Genomic DNA, 18,578 nt, shown 5'->3' with positions numbered 1-18,578 from the left:
TTTCCTACTGGATTGTGAGCCCAGGAGGACTGGGCCAGGACGTCATCACCACTGTCCCCAGGCATAGTCCCACACAGGACTGGGCATGGTGTAGGCGCTCAGTAATACTTGGTGGAATAATTATTCACAATCCGAAACAAACAAAAACCCTAAACATTACCTTTTCACAAAACTCCCCGTAGGTGGGTGCTGTCTCTGCCCCTATTTTACAGAGGAAGAAACTGAGACAGAAGTCTAAAATCACTTACGTGATGTTATGCAGCCAAAAATGGGTAGGGCTGGGATTTGAATGGAGGCTGGGCAGGTGGGGGTGGGGGTGGTTCAAGGGCCACCTCCTCACTCTGCTTTCCTGGTTCCTGGGACACTCTGCCAGACAAGCCGGCTGCAGCCACACACACACACACACACACACACACACACACACACACACACAGCCTGGCCCAGGGCCTCGCCTGCATCATCCCCAGCATATTAAAATGCACCCATACCCCTCATCAGATAAAATTCAAACAAGCAGTCATCTTGCAGGTGGCTAGTTGGCAAAAAGGTATAGTCTGTACAGATTTAATCAATTAGTCATCTTGGCCATATTTCCAGCATTTGGGGGCCAATTTATTTTTCAAGCACTCTTCCCAACCCCTCTGGACAGCTCTCAGGTTGGAGAGGTGCAGAGACAGAGAAGATGGACAGTTCATGGAGTATGCCCTTCGCTTTGGAAGAGAGGCTTAAACTCAGGGGCAGTAAGATGAAAACAACCAGGGAACCTGGGTGGCCCAGCGGTTGAGCATCTGCTTTTGGCTCAGGTCATGATCCCAGGGTCCTGGGATCGAGTCCTGCATTGGGTTCCCCGCAGGGAGCCTGCTTCTCCCTCTGCCTATGTCTCTGCCTCTCTCTCTCTCTCTCTCTCTCTCTGTCTCTTATGAATAAATAAATACAATTTTTAAAAATAAGACGAAAACAACCAAAAGACACCAGCCTGCTTCCCATCATCTGGCAGCAAGAAGATTGGAAAATACCAGGGGCCGGTGAGGACGTGGGTACCTGAGAAGCAGCACACCCTCCCCAGGAGAGTGGACTGACTGGATCTCTACAATGAAGAGCAACCTGGCAGTTTCTAGGGACATTAAGTATTTGTGTGCCCCGTGTCCACCCCAGCGATCCCGAATCCCGGTGCGGGGGCCAGAAAAGCATCTGGGAACACGGACAAGGCTGCTCATTGCGGTGTTATTTGTGGGGATGGAAGCTGCAAGCAACCTAGCAATCGATCGCTAGGGGAATAAAAAAAAGAAAATGTGCAACTCCATGCAACTGCAGAAAAATGAGCTAAATGTTCATGCAACAACTTGGAGAGATCTAACAGTGTAGCACTGAGTGAAAAAGAAACAGGAGAGGGGTGCCTGGGTGGCTCAGTTGGTCAAGTGTGTCTGCCTTTGGCTCGGGACATGATCCTGGGGTCCTGGGATCAAGTCCCACATCACACTGGGCTTCCTGCTCAGCAGGGAGTCTGCTTCTTCCTCTCTGTCTGTCAAATAAATAAATAAATAATATTTTTTTAAAAAGATTTTTATTTATTTATTCATGACACACACACACACTCAGAGACAGAGACACAGGCAGAGGGAGAAGCAGGGTCCCTGCAGGGGACCCAACGTGGGACTCGATCCCGGGACTCCAGGATCACGCCCTGGGCTGAAGGCAGGCGCTAAACCGCTGAGCCACCCAGGGATCCCCTAAATAAATAATATTTAAAAGAAAGAAACAGGGACACCAGGCTGGCTCAGTAGTTGAGCCCCTGCCTTCTGCTCAGGGTGTGATCCTGGGGTCCCAGGATCGAGTCCCACGTCAGGTTCCCTGCATGGAGCTGCTTCTCCCTCTGCCTGTGTCTCTGCCTCTCTCTCTCTCTCTCTGTGTCTCCCATGAATAAATAAATAAAGTCTTAAAAAAATAAACATAAAAGAAAGAAACAGGAAAAGACGCACAGGGTGGTGCCATTGTTGTAAAATTAGAACACAGGCACATAGGGGCGCCTGGGAGGCTCAGTCTGCCTTTGGCTCAGGTCATGATCCCCGGGTCCTGGGATCGAGCCCAGTGTGGGGTTCCCTGCTCAGCGGAAAGTCAGCTTCTTCCTCTTCCTCTGCCCCTCCTCCCCTGCTCATGCTCTCTCTCCCTCTCTCTCAAATAAATAAATAAAATCTTAGAAAAGAAAAAAAGAACATACACACATGGAACCTTGCACCTTGTGGGTTTGAGTTCTTTCCTGTCTGAGGACAACTCCAAGCACATCTGAGGAACGAGGGTAGAGAACAAAGGTGGGAAATAAATAAATATAAGTGTGTGTACTCAGTGCCCCCCGCCCCAGCCAATCAGCCCTCCAAGCTGCTACGCTTCCTTCCCACTTGGCAGCCAGAGGGATCCTGTTAGAACACAAGTCACGTCACACCCTTCCTCTGCTCACAACCCTCCCTCTACCCTCAGAGGAAAACCCAAAGATTGTATCAGAGTCCACCAACTCAAGTCTCCAGCTCCACACTACCTGGCCTGGTCACCCCTGTGCTTCCTGCCCTGTGCCTCTCCCCCTCCCTCACCTGCAACTCCTCAGGCTCCTCTGACACACTGGGCAGGCTTCTACCGCAGGGCCTTTGCATTTGGAATGTCCTTCCCGCAGATGTCCAGATATCTGCCCTGCTCGTCCCTCACCTCCTTTGGGTCTCTGTTTAACACTCACCTCCCTGTTGTGCTCCCCTCATACTGCTCTCCCATCACTCTCCCATCTCCTCATCTACGTTTCTTTTTTTTTTTAATAAGTATTTTTTATTTATTTATTTATTCAGAGAGAGAGAGAGACTGAGAGGCAGAGACACAGGCAGAGGGAGAAGCGGGCTCCATGCAGGGAGCCCGACGCGGGACTCGATCCTGGGTCTCCAGGATCAGACCCCGGGCTGCAGGCGGCGCTAAACCGCTGCGCCACCGGGAATGCCCCTCATCTACCTTTATTTCCAGTATTTGCTACCCTCTAATATATATCTATTTGCTTACTTGTTCACTGTCTCCTGCTGCTGGGACCTCAAGTTCATGGATGCTGTCTTGTCTCCTGCAGTGGCCCCAAGTCCCCAGAACAGTGCCTAGCACACAGTGAGCGCTCAGGCAATACTTACTGAATCAGTGAATGAACATTTGCATTCCACGGACCAGCTTACATATACATGCGTGGTTCCCATTCATTATCCACTCATGAACTCACTCATTCTAAGATTTTCTTTTTACACTGTATTTATTTATTCAGAGAGAGAGAGGCAGAGACATAGGCAGAGGGAGAAGCAGGCTCCCTACGGGGAGCCCAAAGCAGGATTTGATCCCAGGACCCCAGGATCAGGACCTGAGCCAAAGGCAGACGCTCAACCACTGAGCCCCCGAGGCTCTTTTAACACTTTATATTTAGAGCCAATACGTTTGTTCTTCTCAGGGTTACAAACTTACCTTCAAGTCCTCAGAGAGCAGGGATCCCTGGGTGGCTCAGCAGTTCAGCGCCTGCCTTTGGCCCAGGGCGTGATCCTGGAGTCCTGGGATTGAGTTCTGTGTCGGGCTCCCGGCATGGAGCCTGCTTCTCCCTCTGCCTGTGTCTCTGCCTTTCTCTCTATGTCTATCATGAATAAATAAATAAAATATTATAAAAAAGAGAGAGACCTCAGAGAGCAAAGAGCCCTGATCTCACCAGGAACAAAAACACTTGGAGAACTCCAGACATCCAAGTAGAAATGTTCACACTCAGGGAGTAGAGATGGCACATTCAGACAGCCCCACCCATGGCACACACTCCACACAGCGGGGAGGGCGGGGATGGGGGACTCCAGTGGGCACCAGACTCAGTGTAGCTGGTCAGGGAGGGCTCCCTGCAGGAGTGGACACGGCACCTGAAACCCAAAAGACAATTCAGAAGTCATCAAAGAGAAGTAGGGGAGTGCATGACAAGCAACACAATTTTGTCCCCATGAAATGGTCATCAACAACCACCGGAATGAAAAACTGAATATGAAAACGAATGAGGAGGGGATCCCTGGGTGGCTCAGTGGTTTGGCACCTGCCTTTGGCCCAGGGCGCGGTCCTGGAGTCCCAGAATCGAGTCCTGCATCGGGTTCCTGGCATAGAGCCTGCTTCTCCCTCTGCCTGTGTCTCTACCTCTCTCTCTCTCTCTCTCTCTCACACACACAAATAAGTAAATAAATATTTTAAAAATAAAAGATAGATGATGGATAGATAGATAGATAGATAGATAGATAGATAGATAGATAGATAAAATGAATGAGGGATGCCTGAGTGGGTGGCTCAGTGGCTGAGAGTCTGCCTTCAGCTCAAGGTGTGATCCTGGGGTCCCAGGATGGAGTCCCACATCCAGCTCCTTGTGTGGAGCCTGCTTCTCCCTCTGCCTCTCTCTCTGTCTCTCTGTGTCTCTCATGAATAAATAAATAAAATCTTTAAAAAAAAAAGCCACAAATGAACAGTGCCCCTTTGGAAAACAGTTTAGTAGCTCCTCAAATTGTTCAACAGAGCTATCATGTGATCCAGCAACTCCATTACTAGGCATCTTACCCAAAGAACTGCACACAGGTTCACACCAAAACGTGTGCACGCATGCTCGTGGCAGTATTGTTCCTGACAACCAAAAAGTGGAAACAATCCAAATGCCCAACAGCTGATGAACAGATAAAGCCACATAGTGTGTGCATATGGAAGCCCACCCAGTGAATATTACTCTGCCATAAAAAGGAAGCACTGACACACACCACAACACGGATGAGCCCGAAAACCCGATGCTCAGTGAAAGAAGCCAACCACAGAAGGCCGTGCAGTGTATGATTCCAATCACATGACGTCCAGAATAGAAAAATCCATAGAACAGAAAGTTGATCAGTGGTGGCCCTACTGGGCCGGGGGAAGAAGGTAATGGGAGTGACCCCAATGGGCTAACGGGTATGGGGGTTCCTTTTCAGGGTGGTGAAAATGTTCTGGAATTAGATGGTGGTGATGGTTACACAACTTTGCAAATATGCTAAAAAACCATTGAATTAGGGATGCCTGGGTGGCTCAGCGTTTTGAGCATCTGCCTGTGGCCCAAGTCATGATCCCAGAGTCCTGGGTTCGAGTCCCACCTCAGGGTCCCTGCAGGGAGCCTGTTTCTCCCTCTGCCTGTGTCTCTGCCCACCCCCCCCCACTCTCTCTCTCTCATTCTGTCTCTCATGAATAAACAAAATCTTAAAAGAAAATACAGCATACAATTCAATGTTTTTTTTTTTTTTTTTAAGATTTTATTTATTCATGAGAGACACACACACAGAGAAGCAGGCTCCCTGCAGGGACCCCAATGCGGGACTCGATTCCAGGACTCCAGGATCATGATGGGCCAAAGGCAGATGCTTAACCAACAGAGCCACCCAGGTGCCCCAAATTGTATGCTTTAAAAAGATGAATTCTGGGCACCTGGGTGGCTCCGTTGGTTAAGCATCTGCCTTTGGCTCATATCATGATCCCGGGGTCCTGGGATCGAGCCCCACAGTGAGGAATCTGCTTTTCCCTCCACCTCCACCTGCTACCCCCAGCTTGTACTCTCTTTCCCTCTCCCTGTCAAATAAATAAATAAAATCTTAAAGAAAAAAAGGATAAATTTTATGGTATGTGAATATCTCTGTTGTTTTAAGTAGGCTCCACGCTGGAGGGCAGCTCTAATTCAATAGTCTGAGATCAAGAGTCAGACGGGCTTAACCAACTGATCCACCCAGGCGCCCCAATATCTCTGTTTTTAACAACAAAGGAAAGCAGAACTCTCAGACAGAAGGCAGAAAGTAGAGATCAAGGAAGGAACATTTCCACATCTCTTTGGCTCCAGATTTCCCTGACATAAGCCAGGGTCGCAGAGGAGGGAGGTGAGCACCAGGAGTGCTGGCGGGGAGGTGGGTTCTGGGATTCAGGAGTGAGGGGATGGGGTCTGGGCAGGGGGAGAGGGATTTGGGTGCCTGGTGGTCTCTCTGACACAAAGCTGCAGGCTCAGAGATGCTCTCTGCCTCCAGACACATGCTCTCCGTTCTCAGGGTCCACTGCTCCCACTGTTCCCACTGCTCCCACTCCCCCCTCCCTCTTGTGACCTCTTTCTCTCCCTCTCATCACCCTGCTCCCAGTTGTTATTGAGCTGATTCTGAGGTCCACCCTGAATGACCTTTAGCCTGTTCCTGTCCCCAAGATGGGCAAACATTGCAAGCAGCAAACAGTAAACAGCCTACACTGACCTTGGAGCCAGAGCAGGGGTCAGAAACCTCTCCCAGGCCCACCCCACTGCGGGTCTGATTTAACCTCCCTCTTGATCTCTAGGACTCAGGTGGGGAGGAACCGCAGGGGTTGTCCTGGCTTAGTGAGATGAGAGAGAGCCGAGTTCAAATTCACCACCTGCTGGTTGAGGAGCCGTTAGCTAAGTGGCCTCACTTCCACCCCCAAGCCTCAGTTTTCTCATCTGTAAATGGGAATGATAAAGATGCCCCACTTCATAGTGCCAGAAAACACAAGCTTAATAAATAGCCTCTGACCTTGACCGAGCACCTCTGCGCTGTATCTGGCACTGGCAATTTACATAAATAGTCTCCTCTACTCTCCAGGGTAGGTAGTCCCTGACTCCCAGTCATCAATGAAGAAATAGGCCCAGAGAGGTTAAGCAATTTGCACCAGGTCACACAGTAGGGCAGATGTACAGTCAGGTTCTGAACCCCATCTCATGCCTGCCCACCATATATGGCAGGATTTTCTTTTCTTTCTTTCTTTTTTTATTTAAAAAAATATTTTATTTATTTATTCATGAGAGACACAGAGAGCAGAGACATAGGCAGAGGGAGAAGCAGGCTCCCTGTGGGGAACCCAATGCAGGACTCGATCCAGAGACCCTGGGATTACAACCTGAGCCAAAGGCAAGACACTCAACCACTGAGCCACCCAGGTGTCTCTTTTTTCTTTTCTCTTTTGGTCAAATACATAACATAAAATCTACCACATTAGCCATTTTAGGGGTGCACTTCAGTGACATTGGGTATATTCACAAATTGTGCAACCATCACCACCATCCATTTCCGGAACTTCTCGCCATCCAAAAGAGAAGCTCCAGGAGGTTTCATTTTACCAATTATTGCTAGCCTGGCCCTGCAGGGCACATTTGTTGTGCACCTACTGTGTGTGGGAGCCCACACTGGGGCCCCTGGAGTGAGCAGCATTCTGCTGGAAGCCTCTGGGTTAGCACCAAACCAGTAGCCGCCCCTTATCAATGGGAGATGCATTCCAAGACCCTCAGCGGATGGCTGAAACCACAGATTTGGATCTACCGTGTTTTCCTCTCCCTATATACCGATGATAAAGTTTAACTTATAAATTAGACACAGTAAGAGATTAACAACAATGACTAGGGGAGGGGTTGGGGGGAATGGGGTAGCTAGGTGACAGGCATTAAGGAGGGCACTTGATGTGTTGAGTATTGGGTGTTATACTGTATGTTGGAAAACTGAATTTAAATTAAAAAATAAAAGAGGGGGATGCCTGGGTGGCTCAGCAGTTGGGTGGCTGCCTTTGGCTCAGGTCGTGATCCTGGGATCCAGATCGAGTCCTGCATTGGGTTCTTACAAGGGGCCTGCTTCTCCCTCTGCCTGGATCTCTGTTTCTCTTCCTGTCTCTCTGTGTCTCTCATGAATAAATAAATAAATCAAGAAAGAAAGAAAGAAAGAAAGAAAGAAGAAGAAGGGAGAGGAGAGAGAAGAAAGGAAAGAAGAAAGAAAGAGAAAAGAAAGAACGAAAAAAAAAGAAAGAAAGAAAGAAAAAGAAAGAAGAAAAAATGGGGTATTGAGGATGAGGTATCACTCCTTAATGTAGGATAGTAGAAGAAGAATGAAGACATTGTGGCATCTGGGTGGCTCAGTGGTTGAGCATCTGCCTTTGGCTCAGGTGGTGATCCCAAGGTCCTTGGATGAGTCCCCCATCGGGCTCCCCACAGGGAGCCTGCTTCTCCCTCTGCCTGTCTTTGCCTCTCTCTCCGTGTCTCTCATAAATAAATAAAATCTTTTAAAAAAAGAAAAGAAAAAATATAATACTAATAAAAACAACGAATAATACTGAACTAGTACAATTATAATAATATCCTATAATAAAAGTTATGTGAGTGTGGTCTCCCTCTTTCCCTAAATATCTTTTTTTTTTTCTTTTAAGATTTTATTTGTTTGAGAGAGAGAGCAAGAGCACAAGCAAGGGCAGAAGCAGAAGCTGAAGGAGAGGGAGAAGCAGATTCCTCACCAAGCAGGGAGCCTTTGTGGGGCTTGATCCCAGGACCCTGGGATTAGGACCTGAGCCGAAGGCAGAGCCAAAGGCTTAACTGACTGAGCCACCGAGGCGCCCCTCTGCCCCTAAATATCTTGTTGAACTGTACTCACCCCTTTTTGTGTGCTGATGTGAAATGATAAAATGCCCCTGTGAGGGGAATGACATAGGCACTGTGACATAGTATTTAGTGATGACCAGCCTGCTGGCATATTGTCAGATTATCTGCTTCCAAGCCTTGGTTGACCTTGGGTAACTGAAACTTTGGATAAACAGGGGATACTAGGGGCGCCAGGGTGGCTCACTTGGTTAAGCGTCTGCCTTTGGCTCAGATAGTGATCTCGGGGCCCTGGGGTCTAGCCCCACGTTAGGGCTCCCTGCTCAGCAGGGAGTCTGTTTCTCCCTCTCCCTCTGTCCCTTCCCCAGCTCATGCCTGCAACCTCCCTCAAATAAATAAATAAATAAATAATTTTTAAAGGTGGGGGAACTACTGTATAAGTTGCTCAGGCTATGGCCAGCAAAGTGGGGTTGTCAGATTCACCACATAAAAATACAGGATCCTGATCGGGTTTGAATTTCAGATGAATAACAAACAATTTTTAGGATACTTCCCAAATAGTGCATGGTACGTACTTATACTAAAAGAAAAACTTGGGCAGCCTGGATGGCTCAGCGGTTTAGCACCACCTTTGGCCCAGAGCCTAGTCCTGGAGACTGGGGATCGAGTCCCACGTCGGGCTCTGTGCACAGAGCCTGCTTCTCCCTGAGTCTGTGCCTCTCTCTCATTCTGTGTCTCTCATGAACAAATAAATAAAACCTTTTAAAAAACCTTATTATTTGTCTGAATTCAAATGGGAATCCTGTATTTTATCTGGCAACCCTAGACTAAGGAATCCAGTCCATGGTCCGCTGACCAAGATGTGTGCTCTGGCTCTAGGCTGGGTCCTCCAGGAGAAAAAGGCTCATTTTCTTTCTGTCTAGTGTTGGGCCTGAGCCTGATAGTGACAACTTCCTACTAGGTGCACCTGGAATTTTCTCTCACGGAGCCTCACCCAGCTTTCACATGGGTGAAATCACATGGTGCATCACATTCTGGGAGGCAGGCACTTATGAGCATCCCCATCTTACAGAAGAGAACATTGAGGCCCAGGGAAGGAGTGGTAATTGCCCAGGTCACATGGTGAGAGGGTGTCTGGCCTGTAGTCCAGTGCCCAAGGGATCTTAGAAAGAAAATAACCAAAAGCATCCATAATTGGGGCACCTGGGTAGCTCAGTTGGTTAAGTATCTGCCTTCGGGTCAAGTCATGATCTCAGGGTCCTGGGATTGAGTCCTGTGTTGGGGTCTCTGCTTAGCAGGTAGCCTGCCTCTCCCTCCCTCTGCCTATGTATCTGCCTCTCTCTCTGTGTCTCTTGTGAATAAATAAATAAAAATTTAAAAAACACATATATTTAAAAAACAGAAACAGTCACGATCTGCGAGCACCACCGTTACCAGGGAGCTTGTTAAGATGTTTTCCTGTGTGGTTTCATTCCATTAAAGTCCTGCTGAAGTATGGATTGTAGGCCCATTTGTCAGAGAAGGCAACTGAGGTTAGAAAGAGGAGCCAGCAGGTGAAGTGGAGGCAGGATCTGAACACCTGTCATCGTAGGAGGGCCAGAGAGCTTCTGTCTTCTGTTGGGCCAGAGTGCCGGCAGGGTAGGAAGGAGGGAGGCCAGCAGGGGCGGGCAAGGTCTTTGCTTGTCACTGTTACCTGGGTCCCTCTCTCTGAAGTCCCTGCCAAGGGGCGTGGGGAGGCCGCCAGGGGAGGGCCCTGCTCTGAGCCATCTGCCCCCCTCCCCCAGCCAGGAGAGCTGAACGCGGAGGAAAGGAGGAAGGAAGGAGAGCCCCCAGAGATGCTGCCTCCTGGACTCAGGCCCCAGGCCCTGCCCTCCCTCTGCCTCTGCATTCTGGTCCTGGCCTGTGTTGTGGGTGAGGAGGAGTGGACGGGCGGGTGTGGGGCCCCTGCGGTGCTGTGGGCTGTGAGTGTGACCGTCTGTGTGGTGCGCAAGTTTGCACACATGCAGGGTGTGGAGTTTGTGTGTTTTGTCGTACACCAATGTGTGCACGTTCCTGTGAGAACGTGTCAGCGGTGGCCCCGTGGGAGGCGGGTAACGTGGGAGTTGGCAAGAATGACAGTGGTCGTGTAGGTGTGTTGGTGTGTGGATTCATACAAGAATATGACGTCGTGGCAAACGTGTGTCTGTGAACATACACGTATATGTGTGTGTGCACTCATGTGTCTTTATGGGGGTTTCATGCAGAAAGATTTGGGGGCACTGCAGAAGATTTGAGTGTGTGGACACTGAGGGGGGCTGTACGTGCTGGGTTGTGAGCCTGTGTGAATTCTGCACGGGCATTTCAAGTTTTAACACTTACACGGTGCAGGGTGCCATCGCCAGTGCCTCAGGCGTGTTAACTCTGGGTTCTCACAGTATTCCTGGTGCAGGGCCTATCACCAACCCATTCTACAGAAGGGAAAACTGAGTATAGAAGAGGTTTGGTCACTGGGTAAGGCACACTGCAGGGCACACACGTGCTTCTGTACATGCATGAACACATATGTGCCTGTGTGAAGCCAAGGATCTGTGGGTGAGGCTCTGCCCAGGTGTGTGAGTGTGAGTGCTGGACAGGCAGGTGGGAACGAGGAGATGAAGTGGGATTGGAAGTGGTACCCCCAGCCCCTGGGAGGAATGACCAGCACAGCCCTGCTAACCTCCATCCCGAGGGGTACAAAGTCTTCCTGCACCCTCCCCCACCTGTGGAGGTGGTTCTGGGGGGAGTCACAGGAGAAGGGGGGGAGGCAGTGAGATCAGGTAGAGAAGGAGGCATCAGGAGGGAGGTGGGGGCAAGGAGGTGGGGTCACAAACTGAGGGGGGAAACTGAGGAGTGACAGGAGGGGCCGTGGGCACAGAAGGTTACAAGAAATTGACTGGTGATGGAAAGGGGGGACAAGTGGTCAAAGGGACATACGAGGTGAAGGCCAGCAGGGACGGTGTCAGGCGGTTGCCCTCGTACCCCGGGAGTGATGGCAATGGTGAGCATGGAGGGAAAGGGAGGAGGAAGGATTCTCAGGTCCCAGCCCACCCATGTTGCCCTCTGGTCCCACCTAGCACGGCAGCAAGCAGCGCCCACAGAATCCCCGAGCCCCCCACCGAGGCTGGTGAGTAGTCCTTGGAGCCTGGTGCCCAACAAGGTGAAGGAGGTGGTGACCAGGACCAGAGAGAAGTGGCAGTGGTTCTGGTCAGTGTGTGCAGCAGTGCTGGGGGGTGGACCCCTGGGTCTGAGGAGGAGGAGGAGCCTGGGGGCCTGGACCCCTGGGTCTGAGGGAGGAGGAACCTGGAGGCCTGGATCCCTGGGTCTGAGGGAAGAGGGGGCTGGGGACCTGGACCCCTGGGTCTGAGGGAGGAGGGGGCTGAGGGCCTGGACCCCTGGGTCAGAGGGAGGGGGGCAGGGCTTGAACTCTTGGGTTCTGAGTGGGATAAGGCTGGGTCTGAGAAGAGCAGAGGGTAAGAGTTGAGAGCAGTCACTCCCAAGTCGGAGGGTGGAGGGACTGATGAAAGGGGCAGAAGCCTTATGGATAGCTGGGGTCTCAACTCTTCTGTCCCCTCTTCTACAGGGGACCGGAGGCCTTCCAGGGCTTTGTGCAGACCTACTACGATGACCACTTGAAGGACCTGACTCTCCGTACCCGGGCCTGGCTCCGCAGCTCCAAAGACAGCCTTGTGAACCAGGCCCACAGCCTGTGCCCCCGGCTCTTCTGTGGGGACAGTGATTAGGATTAAAGTTTCTGCAGCCACCACAATAAAGAAATGCTTCTCTGTGTCCCTGTCCCAATCCCTTCCAATGTGGCCACCCCCAGCAGTTAATGAATTGAGGAAGCGACACCTGGCAAGGGAGGGACAATGGGGGACCCTGAGAGGAAGGAGTCAGGGGGATGACCCCCTGCCCCCTGGGACCCACCACTACGGGCTGGTGGCGGGAAGGAGACATCAGGCAACTGAGTTTGGGACGGGAAGGTGAAGGCGGGGGAGCAGGTGGGGTCAGCAGGTTCTCCCAATGACCCCTCACTCAGAGCTTGGCCTTTGCTACCCACGTGAGGGAAACCCCAGACCCCTTCCTGCTGGGTGCCCAGGACCCCCCACCTCTTCACAGTCCCTGCCCAGCCTGGCCCTCTCAGGAGCAAATTTTCAGAGTAGGGGCTCTCTGTGGCTTGACCTTGGGGACAGTCCCTGTCCTCTCTGCCCGCACCACCCCCTCAGCGGTCCTGTTGGCTAGGACTTTGGACTAGGGGACAAGGTGGGGGTGGTAGCTGTGGATGGGGAGGTGGATCTCAAGAGCTATAAAGCCTTTCTCTGCCCGTGTGGAGCTGGGGAGGACAGCCTGCCAGAGTCGGGTAAGAGAGGGTCCCCAGTGGAAACGGGGAAGGGGCAGCGGGGAGGGGGCAAAGATGATGAAGTCTGAAACTGTAAGAGTCCCTTTAGGTTCCTCCGCTGGAATGGGGGGAATTTAGAATCCTAGACTGTTTCCCCGTGCCGACGCCCCTTGGGGTGGGATCTCAGCCTCATCTCCAAATTACAGGTGACAGTAGGGCCTGAGGACCTCTGTCACAGGGTTGGGGTGAAGACAGACAGAATGAATGCAGAACAGAACTCGGAGCATCTGAAATGCACTCATCCCATGCTCTTCCCTCTGCGGGTTGTCCCTGAGTCTGTGGGGATGCATCCCTGTACAGACTGGGTCCTATTAGAAGTGTCACCCTCTGCCAAGGCTTTCCCAGGCTATGAGACACGCCCTCCCCCCGCCAGAGTACTTATTCCCCAGTGACACGCTGCAGATTTCCTCATGTAATATAGTTGATTGTATTTCTCTCTCACGTGGGCTCTGTAAGGGCAGGGCTGCTGCCTGCGTTCACAGCTGCGCCCAGAACTGGGATCGGTGCACAGTTCCATGCTCAAGAAATGCTTCTTGAGAGAATGAATGGATATTAGAACTAAGGTCTTTTTTTTTTTTTAATTTATTCATAAGAGACACAGAGAGAGAGGCAGAGACATAGGCAGAGGGAGAAGCAGGCTCCCTGAGGGAAGCCCAATGCAGAACTCGATCCCAGGACCCCGGGATCACGACCTGAGCCAAAGGCAGATGCTCAATCACTGAGCCACCCAGATGCCCCTAGAACTAAGTTCTTAAAATCCAGAGTAGAATCATAAAATGTTAGACAATGAGGCCCAAGCCAGTGCATCAGCAACTGGATCAGCAGGGAAGGAGGGGGGGAGAGGGAAGCCCAGCACCCTCCTCTTGAGTTTGGGGGGGTAGTAGACAGGACAGGACAGGGTGGGGGCCGGGGGGAGCAGAGCAGGATAGATGTCACCAGTGACCCTGCCCTACAGCTTTCTCAGTGGTCCAGGTCTTCCGAAGCCATGGGTACCCGATACCTCCTGGTTCTGTTGCTTGTCCTCCTGGTATTGGGATTTGGTGAGTGTGGTCGGCCGGGGAGGAGGGTCTGTGAGGGGGATGAGATGAGCCCCCAGCATCTTCCCAGCCCAGTTCTTACCTGGCCCTACCCGTCCCCCTCCGTCCTTGCTTCATTGTCCCCTGCCACATGCTCCTCAGCTCTCCTAACGCATTCTACCCCTGCAGAGGTCCAGGGGGCCCATGAGTCCCAGCAAGATGAAACCACCAGCTCCGCCCTGCTCACCCAGATGCAGGAATCACTCTACAGTTACTGGGGCACAGCCAGATCGGCTGCCGAGGACCTGTACAAGAAGGCATACCCAACTACCATGGATGAGAAAATCAGGTATCAGGGCACCTGGGTGGCTCAATGGTTGAGCATCTGCCTTTGGCTCAGGTCATGATCCCGGGGTCCCGGGATTGAGTCCTGCACTGGGCTCCCCTCAGGGAGCCTGTTTCTCCCTCTGCCTATGTCTCTGCCTCTCTCTCTCTGTGTCTCTCATGAATAAACAAATAAAATCTTTAGAAAAAAAAAAAGAAAAAGAAAATCAGGTATCAACCCACTGCCACTGGGAATCAGGAGTCCCGGCCCCCCGGTCCTGTCTGAACCCTGGATTCTGAGATCCCAGCCCTGTCCTCCCTAGGGATCCAAGAGTTTGGGTTCCATCCACCTTTCCCCACAGGACACATGACTCTGGGCCCCCAGCCTGTTCCTCCCTCAGACTTGGGGTCCTCCCAGCCTCCCCCCGCTGCTCAGAGCTTCTGTCCTTTTTCTCCAGGGACATATACAGCAAAAGCACAGCAGCTGTGAGCACTTACGCAGGGATTTTCACTGACCAGCTACTTTCTATGCTGAAGGGAGACTCGTAACAGCTGAGCCCCGATCGTGGGGGAGGGGAGAGTCCAGACCCCACAACCCCTTGGCTCCTCTGACCAACCCCCCACTTCTCAGCACCTGTCAGCATCTTGCTCCCAGTGCTAGTCTGTCTTCTTATAAATAAATACATTTAAAAAGCCATTTCTTTTCTTTCATGTGGTTGTCTTTCTAAGATCTCAGGGAATGGAGCCGTCCATCCAACAGTGCTCATTGGATGCATGTAGCCGTAACTTGGTCAGTGGGAATAAAAGAGGCGAATAACAGTTGAGAATCATAACAACAAAATTAAAGATTGTCCTTCACCGAGGTTGGCCTTTCTCATATGTAAAATGACAAACCAGGAACACAGCTAGCTTCCAGTGGCCTCTGGCAGTATCCAGGCCCTGGATAGATACTTTGAACATGCATCACAGGGAGGTGTCCCATAGTCCTGTGATAGAGGGGACGCTGGTGCCCAGAGTCACTATGGAGTATAAAAAAAAATCAGTGTCCAGGTTTTCTGGGACCCAAGGGGATGGATCTGCAAAAGCTGTGCCCTGTGATAATGCCTATACACTTGTCCAACATGTATTTATTGAGACCCTACTAGGCCCAGGGGACACTGCAAGGGAAAGACAGAGAATTTTGTTTCTGTGCCCCCTCAAAAAGCTATTGATTGGGCCCTGGCCCAATTCCACACAGTTTTAGTGACTATGGCTTTGTGCTCTGTTTTGTTAGCTGTTCTCTCCTTATTAGCAATAGTAGTAACATCTTCTGAGCTCCCATTCAGGAATCGGGAGCTCTATTCTGTCTTGAGGTCACAAACAGAGGGGCTGGGGGAAGGGGGGGCGGTGAGGCTGAGGATGAGCAAGCTGACCAAGGGAGGAGATGACTTCAGGCAGCAATTTGTGCAATAACGAAAAGAAGAAGTGTAGAGTTGAAGGCCTGGGTACAGTCCCCTAGGCTGGGGGAGGGTCCCCTAGAAAACCTGGCTGGGCTGTCCACAGAGGATGCATCACAGAGCAGTGTGGTTAAGGCTTTTGTTGCTGGAAAGTGGGGGCCCACTCTCTTGGTCCCCAGGTCCACAACGGGCGATTAGTGGTTGGGAAATGGTATCTGGGCAGTGGGGAATTGCAGGCAAAAAGCACAGGATGAGGGGATCCCTGGGTGGCTCAGCGGTTTGGCGCCTGCCTTTGGCCCAGGGCGTGATCCTGGAGTCCCGGGATCGAGTCCCACATCAGGGTCCAGGCATGGAGCCTGCTTCTCCTTCCTCCTGTGTCTCTGCCTCTCTCTCTCTCTCTCAGTCTATCATAAATAAATAAATAAATAAATCTTAAAAAAAAAAAAAAGCACAGGATGAGCAAGTAAGAACAGAGGTGATGCAGTCAGAGGGAACAGTGCTGGGGTCCCTGGGTAGATGGCTGGGGACCTGGACTTCTGGGTCCTGAGGGAGCAGAGGGTGGTCTGGACCCCCAAGTCCTAGGGGTGGGGCTGTTGGCCCCTGAGGATGCAGGGCCTGTGTTTCTCCTAATCTGCCTGGCATTAACTTCCAGCCAGCCTTTCAGCGTTCTTGGGGCAGCTTTCCCAGGTCTTGAGGATGGGGAGCTGTGAGTCTAGTAGAAAACAGGGACCTTGGGGGAGGTTGTGGGAAATGCCCCCAAGTCTCCGGAGCCTGGGAAGAGCTGAGGCTGCCAAACCCAGGGGGTGATGAGGAGGGGGGACCCCAGAGGAACAATCCCTGCTCTGTCCACTTGTTTCCCACGGACTCAAGCCAAACCAAACCACTGCCCAGTTCTGCTTCCAACCAATCCTGGTGCCCTTCCCAGATTCCTCCTCCCTTTCTCAGGCCTCCACCCCAGTCCCACTGCCTCTAAGACCCCAGCATTCAGGGCCCTAGACTCCTCTTCCCCCAGAACTCAGGAGTCTGGGACCCCAGACTTCTTCTCCCTCAGACTCAGGAGTCTAGACCTCAAGCCTTTTACCTCGGGACCCAAAAGTTTAGGGCTCCAGTCCTTTTCTCCCTTAGAGCCTGCAATCACAGCCTCTGGTTGGTGTTGGGCGTCCCCTAGTGGAGGGCAGAGAGGCTCTGGGCGGTGATTCAACTAGCAGCACAAATGGAAGAATTTATTTGGTCACTCAACAGATATGGGGGAGTGTTTTGCAGGAGTCCTAAGGTCATAGTCTAGCAGAGACTTTCATGCTCCAACAGATCAGAACTCTGCAGTTTATGGGAGAGGAGGGCACACCAGGGCATTTTACATCTAGTGTTGAAAGCAGAGATGGGGTTACAGTGAAGCTGGAGATTACGTTTTAAAGCCCCTCACCTGGGGCAGCCCCTGTGCCTCAGTGGTTTAGCGCCGCCTTCAGCCCAGGGCCTGATCCTGGGGACCCAGGATTGAGTCCCACGTCATGCTCCCTGCAAGGAACCGCCTCTGTCTCTGTGTCTCTCATGAATAAATAAGTAAAATCTTAAAAATAAATAAAGCCCCTCACCTGCCTGGGCTTTCTGCAGTCTTCTGTTTAAGCTTGAGTATGTAATTTCATACTTTTTAAAAAGAGGCCTGCAAATTTCTTTTTTTTTTTAATTTATTTATGATAGTCACAGAGAGAGAGAGAGAAGCAGAGACATTGGCAGAGGGAGAAGCAGGCTCCATGCACCGGGAGCCCGATGTGGGATTCGATCTTGGGTCTCCAGGATCACGCCCTGAGCCAAAGGCAGGCGCCAAACCGCTGCGCCACCCAGGGATCCCGAGGCCTGCAAATTTCAATATGCCTCTTGTCTGGTGGACTTCAGTCATTATGTTCATTTTTTTCCCTAGACTTAAAAACTGGGCCTACAATTTCAAAAAAAAAATTTTTTTTTAAAGATCTTATTTATTTATTCATGAGAGACGAGAGACGAGAGAGAGGCAGAGACACAGAGGGGGAAGCAGGCTCCGTACATGGAGCCCAATGTGGGACTCGATCCTGGGTCTCCAGCATCACGCCCTGGGCTGAAGGCAGGGACCAAACCGCTGAGCCACCCGGGCTGCCCTCAAAATTTTGGGGGAGAGAGAGAGAGAGAGCATAAGTGTGTGTGTGTGTGTGTGCGCGGGGGGGGGGGGGGGGGGCAAGGGAGAAGCAGGCTCCCCAACCAGGGCTCAATCCCAAATCCCTGGGATCATGACCTGAGCTGAAGGCAGAGGCAGATGTTTAACTCACTGAGCCACTCAGGCACTCCCTGGACATACAATTTCAGACTTGTTTTTCCTATTCTTATTTGTGAGTGAAGTGGACTGCGCAACACTTTCTCTAAGGTTCCTTCTTGCCCTGTGCTGGTCCTCAGAGGTGTCATCAACCTTCCGCATTCAGTTTCACGTTTCACTTAGCAACCATCCCCTGGGACAGTGCTGGAGGGCAGGGCAGTGAGCGTGACAGCCCTGGGCTTCCGTGCCCAGGGCAAAACATACCACACCCGCCCCTGACAGTGATGATATAAAGTGGGCCGGGGTGGAGTTGGGGAGCCCAGGGAACTGGGAAGCCCGGGAGGCAGGTGCTTGCACAGCCCGGGGGCCCAGGAGGGTTTTCAGGAGGAGAGGATACTATTATTGAGCTGGGACCAAGAGGAGAGCGGAGGAAGTAGATAGTAAAACGAGAAACAATGAATCCCAAGGCAAAGCCTGCTCTCCCTTTTAGGTAATCTGCAAGGTCCGTAACAACAGTGCAAAGATACAGATCACTTCCGAGGAGTGAGGTGGGGGTGGGCGGGTAGGTGCTTCACATTGTGATCCATCTCACTCGGTCCTTCCAAAAAATCCGGCAGGGCACAAGCCGGAGGGAAATGCTTTGTTTATAAAAGAGGAACAAACTGAGGCCCCACGAGATAGGTCACTTGTCTGGGATCATTTAAAAGGT

The 18,578-nt window shown here is 51.5% G+C and overlaps 2 protein-coding genes across 2 annotated transcripts; both read left to right on the top strand.

Annotated features, from left to right (window-relative positions):
• Positions 1-10,105: 10,105 nt before the first annotated feature.
• APOC4 (apolipoprotein C4) lies at positions 10,106-12,199 on the top strand. The gene is made up of 3 exons (XM_038528612.1): positions 10,106-10,306; positions 11,488-11,617; positions 11,994-12,199. The coding sequence occupies exons 1-3, from the start codon at positions 10,231-10,233 to the stop codon at positions 12,151-12,153; spliced, it is 366 nt and encodes a 121-aa protein (XP_038384540.1). The 5' UTR covers positions 10,106-10,230; the 3' UTR covers positions 12,154-12,199.
• Positions 12,200-12,761: 562 nt separating this feature from the next.
• On the top strand, positions 12,762-14,845 carry APOC2 (apolipoprotein C2). Its single transcript, NM_001003368.1, is given in 5 exon segments — positions 12,762-12,770; positions 13,765-13,849; positions 14,015-14,174; positions 14,608-14,735; positions 14,765-14,845. Coding segments are annotated over 3 exon segments (306 nt in total). The 5' UTR covers positions 12,762-12,770; positions 13,765-13,794; the 3' UTR covers positions 14,699-14,735; positions 14,765-14,845.
• The last annotated feature ends 3,733 nt before the right edge of the window (positions 14,846-18,578 follow it).

Source organism: Canis lupus, chromosome 1, assembly GCF_011100685.1.
Source record: "Canis lupus familiaris isolate Mischka breed German Shepherd chromosome 1, alternate assembly UU_Cfam_GSD_1.0, whole genome shotgun sequence".
NCBI lineage: Eukaryota > Metazoa > Chordata > Mammalia > Carnivora > Canidae > Canis > Canis lupus.
Note: the sequence above shows the minus strand (reverse complement) of the source record. Positions and strands in the feature narration are given on the sequence as shown.